Here is an 8,534-nt window from a genome sequence, read left to right as displayed (position 1 = left end):
GCTGTGTGCGGGTTTCCAGGTTCCGCAAAATGTAAGCGCTTAGAACAGTGCTGCGCTGATTCTCAACGGTGCATAGGACGCTACTTCGCATTGTCAGGAAAACCAGTCTGCCATATTTATCGGCTCTCGCAATTCTCTCAGAAAAGCTCAGGCACCCATATATCTTCCAAGATCTTATGACAGTCTAAAACACCCACGCAGCTCTCGCTTATATTAAACTTTACATGATCTCAGAAAAAATGTAACTGCGCGCACATATCCTAGCCTGTGTATGGATTCAGCATCCCTGTCCGAAACTACAAAGAAGATTGATGCTGCGGCGTGGGCATACTTTATGAGATCAGGACAAATAATATTGCCGCAACGCATTACTGGCGCCACCTAGTAGTCGCGCTCAGGAGGCTGGCGCGCGCTCTTCTTCGCCCGTGAGCTCGCTCGTTAGTCGGTTAGCCGGCCGGGCCGTTTTCCGCTGGCGCTTGGACGTTGTGGCAAATACAAACCTGCCTATCTGCTTCTGTGACATTTTGGTGGAGGTGCGGGGTACATCCCATGTCCGAAGAGCTTTTGGGTGCCTCCGAAGCCCCGCTACACACCGTGGACACACCTGTGCACAAGGCCAGCCGCCGCTTGAGAGGCTTAGCTCCCGAGTGTGGTCCCCTTCTTTCCTTACCGCGAACCATGACGACTACAGAGGCAAGCCAGCCCGTTCACCATCCAGTATGTGCCCAGCCGCTGTTCTTCCATGCTCCGCGTATGCCCACGCCGTTCCATGGCGACAAATTTGAGGATGTTGAGGACTGGTTGACCAACTACGACCGGGTCGCTGCGTTTAATGCGTGGGACGATGAGCGAAAGTTGCGGAACATTTATTTTTCACTTGAAGACGCCGCCAAGATGTGGTTCGAAAACCACGAGGCTACCATCACCACCTGGCAAGATTGCCGGCAAAAGCTGCTCAGCACATTCGGCAACGACGCAAGAAGAGATGGCTGAACTGGCTCTACAGTCCCGAGCGCAGCGGCCCAATGAGAGCGTCGCCATGTTTGTAGAAGAAATGACTCGGCTTTTCAACCGCGCGGATCCGTCCATGTCGGAGGCAAAGAAGGTGCGCCATCTTATGCGTGGCGTTAAAGAACAGATCTTCGTCGGCCTTGTACGTGACCCTCCATGTACTGTGGCTGATTTTAAGAAGGAGGCGACAAGTATGGAGCGTGCCCTACAACAGCGATTCGTACAATTTGATCGTTCTGCGAACATCACTGCTGTGGACTTCCGCTTGCCGATGAACGACAACGAGAGTGGCGCCCTTCGCGAGCTTGTCCGAAGCATCGTACGTGAAGAACTGCAAAAGCTGCCCTTTCTCGAGCAACACCCGCGTGTTGGAGGCATCTCGGATGTTATACGTGAAGAGCTCCGGCAAGCAGTTCCATCAATGCCATCCCCCCAGCCGCCTGCGCCGCACGTCATGTCCTACAGTGACGCGTTGCGTACCCCTGCGCCAGCACCGCCGGCACCCTACAGGCCCGCTCCTCTCGTCCGTCCTGCACCCCGACATCCAGCTCCGGCTGATGCGCCCGACGCTCGACCGCCCGTTCGCAAAGCACACGTGTGGCGTACGCCGAACAATCTACCTCTGTGTTTCCACTGCGGCGAAGCCGGACACGTACTGCGCCACTGTCCATACCGCCGGATGGGCTTGCGCGGATTTTCACCGGATGCCCCTCGGCCGCGCTATGGTGAACGACCTCGGGACATCGACCAGTACCTCAGCGCCAACGTCCCACCTGCGTCCCCACCGGGACGCCAGTCCAGGTCGCCATCGCCGCGACAGTTTTCCCCCAACCGGCGTACTTCCTTCAGGCAATCCCCAAGTCCGCGCCGGGAAAACTGAGGACGGCGACTCTCGGAGGTAGAGCCGCCGTCGATGAGCACTACGACCAACATCCTCCATTCGCCGATTCGACCAAACATTCCGACCTCCGACCCCCCGCACCGACCAGCAGTCCGACCACTTTCCGACGATCGCCGCAGTTTTCCTCCGACGCCCCCAATCGACGCACCGAACGACCATCGAGTCCGACGACCTCCCGACGATCACAGAAGCTTACCTTCGACGCCGCACTTCGACGCACTGAACGACCCGTCAGTCCGACGATCCGTGATACGGCGCACTTCGTCGACGGTGAGCTTCTTTCCGCTGAGATACCGATCGCCGTTTACAACCACCATACGACTGCCCTTGTAGATACCGGCGCTGATTTTTGCGTTATGAGTCGTAGCCTTGCTACAATCCTACGCAAAGTCCTGACTCCTTGGCACGGCACGCCGATAAGGACAGCCGGAGGGCATGTGCTGACGCCGCTAGGAGTGTGCTCCGCCCGAGTCGAGATTCGCCACGTAACTTTCTCTTGTTGCTTTGCTGTGCTGGCGGAGTGCTCCAAGGACCTGATCCTCGGTCTTGATTTTCTTCGAGAAAACGGCGCAATCATCGACCTCCGTTACCTCATGGTGACTTTTTCGACCCAGCGCGCAGTTTCCGACGCCTACACAGCCGACAAGCCAGTTTTCCGGGTATGCGATGATCATGTCACACTCCCTCCACGCACCAGCATGTTTGTTACAGTGCACTGCGACAACCCTCCCGCCCTTCAAGGCCTCGCGGAAATGAATGTGAATTTATTGTTGAGCCTACAAGTCTGCGTCGCTCGTGGGGTCTTTTCCTTGAGTCATAACCGAACTGAACTGCTTTTAACGAACTTTAGCGCCGAATACTGCCATTTACCGCAAGGGGCAGCCATCGCCTACTTTGATGAAGTCGGCGAGCCCTCAGCCCACTGCGCCCTATCGTTGCTCACCAAGAACCCTCCCGAGAGCACTGCCCATACAGTTCGAACTGACGTGAATCCTGCTTTGCCTTTTGACCGGAGACGCCGCCTTCAAGCAATTCTTGACTCTTACCATGACTGCTTTGCCGTCACGTCCAAGGTGGGACAGACGTCAGTAGCAAAGCATCGCATTATAGTTGACCCCACCGAACGCCCTATCCGCCAACACCCCTACCGAGTGTCGACTAAGGAACGCGAGGCTATTCGGGCGCAAGTTGATGAAATGCTTCGCGATGATGTGATCCAACCGTCCACAAGCCCATGGGCCTCGCCTGTTGTGCTGGTCGCTAAAGAGGATGGAACACTCAGATTCTGCGTCGACTACAGGAGGCTCAACAAAATTACAAAAAAAGACGTCTACCCACTGCCTCGAATCGACGACTCGTTCGACCGACTCCGCCATGCCCGATACTTTTCATCGCTCGATCTACGCAGTGGCTATTGGCAGATCGAAGTCGATGAACGTGATCTTGAAAAGACGGCGTTCATTACTCCTGACGGCCTCTACGAATTTAAGGTGCTTCCCTTTGGTTTGTGCTCCGCCCCCGCGACCTTCCAAAGAATGATGGACACTGTCCTAGCCGGCCTCAAATGGCAGACGTGCCTCGTCTACCTTGACGACGTCGTCATTTTCTCTGCGACTTACGACGAGCATCTCAAGCGCTTGACGGCCGTCCTAAATGCCATCCGCGCGGCCGGCCTCTCACTAAAACCGGAGAAATGCCACTTTGCATTCCAAAAGCTGAAGTTTCTGGGCCATGTCGTCAGCGCTGAGGGTACTAGCCCTGATCCAGAGAAGACGGCTGCCGTAGCTGCTTTCCCGACTCCTACTGATAAAAGTTCTGTTCGACGGTTTTTGGGCCTCTGTGCATATTACAGACGCTTTGTCCATGACTTCTCCCGGATAGCCGAACCACTGACTCGTCTGACAAAGGACGACCAACCTTTCATCTGGGCCGACGAGCAGCAAAGGGCTTTCGAGGAGCTTCGCACACGCCTTCAAACAACGCCCATACTTGGCCACTTCGACGAGGAGGCGGATACAGCATTGCATACCGACGCCAGTAACGTTGGCCTCGGAGCAGTTCTCGTTTAGTGGCAAGATGGTGCTGAGCGGGTCATTGCTTACGCCAGTCGCACCCTCTCTCGTGCCGAAGCGAATTATTCTACTACCGAAAAGGAGTGCCTTGCAATTGTCTGGGCGGTGACAAAATTTCGGCCGTATTTGTATGGTCGGCCGTTTAGAGTGGTCAGTGATCACCACTCTCTCTGCTGGCTAGCCAACCTTAAAGATCCTTCTGGCCGCTTAGCCCGCTGGAGTCTCCGCTTGCAGGAGTTCGACGTCACTATTGTGTACAAGTCCGGCAAGAAACACAGTGACGCTGACTGCCTATCCCGAGCCCCTATCCCGTGTTCTTCACCTGAAACAGATGACTCCGTTTTTCTCGGCGCTCTCACGACGCCTGATCTCGCTCAACAACAGCGAGATGACACCGAACTGCGGCCCCTCATTGATTACCTCGAGGGAACCGCCTCATCGCCACCTCGCCTTTTTACACGTGGCCTGTCGTCGTTTTGCTTGCGGGACGGCGTCCTTTACAAGAAAAACTACGCTTCCACAGACATTCAGTACCTGCTGGTGGTCCCAACGCCGGTCCGTCCCGACGTTTTGCAGGCATGCCACGACGAACTTTCTGCCGGCCATCTCGGTTCCTCACGGACCTTGGCTCGCGTACGACAAAAATACTACTGGCCCAAGCTTGCTGCTATTGTCCGGCGCTATGTTAGGACGTGCCGTGATTGCCAACGTCGGAAGACGCCGCCTGTCAAGCCGGCCGGTCTGCTGCAGCCTATTGGTCCTCCTCGAGTACCCTTTCACCAAGTCGGTATGGACTTGCTCGGGCCGTTTCCTACGTCATCTTTGGGCAACCGCTACATTATAGTCGCCACTGATTACCTCACCCGTTATTGTAAAACCCAAGCTCTTCCCAGCGGCACTTCTACTGATATTGCGAACTTTTTCATCTTTAACCTAGTCCTCCGTCATGGTGCCCCTGCGGTCGTTTTAACTGACAGAGGCACTGCATTTACTTCAGCTCTCACCCAGGAAGTTATGCGGCTCAGTGGCACTTGTCATCGCAGAACAACAGCTTACCACCCTCAGACGAATGGCCTTACTGAGCGACTCAATAAGACCATCGCCGATATGCTTTCAATGTACGTCGACGAAGACCATAAGAACTGGGACCAGGTACTACCGTATGCAACATTTGCGTATAATACCGCAGTCCAGGAAACGACCCGCTTCACTCCGTTTCGTTTGGTGTACGGTCGCGAAGCCGTTACCATGCTGGATGCAATGTTACTGCCCGATGTCGCCCTTCCATCAGTTGCCGGCGCTGCCCAATTCGTCCAGCACGCTGAGGCCGCCCGTCAGCTTGCTCGAACGAGACTCCGGACGCAGCAGGTTAAAGACGCTCAACGCTATAACCTTCGTCACAGGGAGGTAATTTACAACCCTGGCGATAAAGTCTGGGTGTGGGTTCCTGTTCGCCAGCGGGGTCGCTCCGAGAAGCTTCTGCGCCGCTACTTCGGCCCGTACGAAGTGCTGCGCAAACTCAGCGACGTCACCTACAAAGTGATTCCGCAAGGAACTGTTCGTACGTCCCGACGGCAAACACAGTCGGAAGTCGTACACGTTGCCCGGATGAAGCCCTTCCACGCCCGCTAGGTCAAGCCTACGGTTCTGCTTGACCTCGCCACGCAGCATCGGGACGATGCTTTTTCTACCGGGAGGGGCAATGCCGCAACGCATTACTGGCGCCACCTAGTAGTCGCGCTCAGGAGGCTGGCGCGCGCTCTTCTTCGCCCGTGAGCTCGCTCGTTAGTCGGTTAGCCGGCCGGGCCGTTTTCCGCTGGCGCTTGGACGTTGTGGCAAATACAAACCTGCCTATCTGCTTCTGTGACAATATGTGATGCTATACAAGTGTGGCATGAAACTTTAAAACTGTTTATTTTATTTTCCCTTTGTCGTAAGCTTCGAAGGCTGAGTGCGCGTGTATTCATATGGTCATGGTGTTACTGTGTTCCTGTCGTTGCGGTGGTAACTCTGAGCAAATAAGCCTACTGTACTGTCTTCACACAAACTACGTCTGGAATAGATATTCTGTGAAGATCAGGATGGACATTCTCTTCGGTGGCGTCCATAGCTGCGCGTGTCTGTCCTCGAACTGGCCGACCTCGGAATGCCGCCAAATCGAAAAGAAGACATTGGTGGTGTAGAATCACTCCTGCCAAAAGGAAGGACGATGAGAGCGGGGGAGTGATCCGGCGCAAATCCCTAATGCCGATGTGTAGCGTTTCTGCAGTGTTAAAGAGTAGATATCGTAACAGGCACACGAATTTTGATACATCGCCCAACACATTTGTGACATTAAATTCCTCAACATTTCCGGGTCCCGTACCGCTCTCAAATCTGACCATTCATTCCAAAACAAACATGGCTTGAATTTTTGCTCACAACTACTCTACATCTGCAAAAATAAAATAAAACAGTGTAAACAGCCTGACTTCTAAACGTTAAGATGCTTCTTTTTCGCAGGTATCCAATTAAGATGTCTTCGCTTCACGGTTCCTCGGCCTCCTGGCTGCTGCCCTCTCTCCTGCTGGTCGTCCCCTTCGTGCTGCAGGGAGCCAGCGCCTCAGTGGGCTTCACCATGACTAAGGGAGAACCCGACGGCAAATACGTCCGCTTCAGCCAGGTGCCCACCAATGTACAAGCGGACGTCACCAAGGACCTCGGTGCCTTCCGGTCAGTGCGATAGTCTGCATGCGTCGTTCAGCTGGTGCAGTGGCTGCCGCAGTCGCTTTTAAAGTAGCTGATGGCTCCGTTTTAAGTGCAAGGCGAGCGGAAAATGCGGGGCTCGTGCAGGGCGTGATCATCTCTTCTTCACTTAGGCACCCACTGCGGACAAAAATTGCTGCACAGTATTTTTCTGACAAAAATATATCCAAAAATGCTTCAATGGAGACGTTAAAGACGTTTCTGCGTTAAATGAGAAAGAAGAAAGTACAGACACATTCTCACACCATCACTTAGTGACATGAAGAAGGAAGCAGTTCGGGATCCTTCTGCAGTGCTTTGCATAGAAGGCGAATAGCGACTTCTGCAGTGACCTTTGTTAGTTAGGATCCACTGAAAACAGCCATAAACCTATGGTTTTCTGAGCTACCTTTCTTCATCTGTAGTCACGGTGGGAAGCTTCGTAAAGTACCGAAATTGACTTCGTAATTTAAGCGACTTCGTTCATTACACCTACACTGATTATTCTTGATTTGTCTTCAATTCACTTCTGTTCCAAGGCTAGCTAGTAGGTTTACTGGGCCCGGAGACGACCCGGAAATGACAGCACCTAGGCACATAACACTTAGAACAATTAATACTATAAATAACTCTCTATAACCTCGCGTTTACTTCAGGTTAAGCTAGCGGGCTGTCGATGCGTTGATTGTTCACCTGCCTCGACAGACGCGTATGACAAGAATACCACCCTTATAAAAATTCTCTATAGACAGTCTATAGACTTCTTATAGACTGCATTGCCTTCCTATAGATATTTCTTTTTGTTTATTCATAGTCTGTAGACTGTCTACAGACTTCTTATAGACTGCATTGCCTTCCTATAGATATTTCTTTTTGTTTATTCATAGTCTGTAGACTGTCTATAGACAAAAGTCTACTAGAAGTGTATGATAATAAATTTATAGATTGTCTATAGACTGTCTATAACACTAGTATTGCCTATAGACTGACCTCTAGGATTTGTCTATAAAGAGTCTATAGTGTTTATAGTGTTTATAGGTCTTTGGACCGTCTATACACTGTCTAACAAAATTTTGTAAGGGCAGGCGGTGTCAGCTATAGAAGCGGGGTACACTAACGGAATGCTAAATGTCCTGTCTCTCCCTTCTCGCCCATTCCGCAGTTGCTCGCAGCCCGGCCTGTACTACTTCTCCTTCACCTTCATGGCATCCCGCCGGGATTCCTGTCGCATCTCCCTGCGCCGAAACCGCGTGCCCGTGGTGACGGCCTATGCGAGCGACAACGGCTTCAGCTGGGCGTCGAGCGGGGCGGTGCTGCACCTGGCACAGAACGACCTCGTCTACCTGTACCTGGAAGACGGCAAGTTCCACGAGTCTCAGTCTTCCCGCAGGGCGTTCACTTCCTTCTCCGGCTTCCTCGCCAGCGAAGATGGGATGCTGGGACGCCAGCCCCCAGCTGTCGACACTACCGAAGGACCTCTCCCACTCGAGGACCCCAACGACGACATCTTCGGGGAAATTTCTCGCCATGAGCTGTCGCAGAACGCCACAGAGACTGCCACACCATGGCCGTAGGACTCCTTCGAGGCGCCACCTCAGTATTCTTTACATTAGCACCATGTTTCACCGCTGATGCGTAAAACATGCGTGCCAGTGTGTGCAAGAAGGCTGGCAGAGGGCATTTCTCATGCGCTTCTCGACGGCACCGCTGTCTGAATCATTACATCTGTAATAATCATCCGGCCATAACATTCAGCAAAAGAAAAGTTATTGCTTGTTCATGTAAATAAAACATCTTGTATGCAAATAAGCCTGTGTCCACGGAGA

General features: G+C 53.0%; 1 protein-coding gene across 1 annotated transcript; it reads left to right on the top strand.

The window, feature by feature from the left end:
* Positions 1–6,499: 6,499 nt before the first annotated feature.
* Positions 6,500–8,282, top strand: LOC149364398 (complement C1q-like protein 3). Its single transcript, XM_089568683.1, has 2 exons — positions 6,500–6,696; positions 7,871–8,282. Exons 1-2 carry the CDS (start codon positions 6,500–6,502, stop codon positions 8,280–8,282), a joined length of 609 nt encoding a protein of 202 aa, XP_089424809.1.
* The last annotated feature ends 252 nt before the right edge of the window (positions 8,283–8,534 follow it).

The sequence above is a fragment of the Amblyomma mixtum genome, chromosome 2 (genome assembly GCF_055824585.1).
Source record: "Amblyomma mixtum isolate Tamu chromosome 2, ASM5582458v1, whole genome shotgun sequence".
NCBI lineage: Eukaryota > Metazoa > Arthropoda > Arachnida > Ixodida > Ixodidae > Amblyomma > Amblyomma mixtum.
This window is presented reverse-complemented; position numbering and strand designations above follow the sequence as displayed.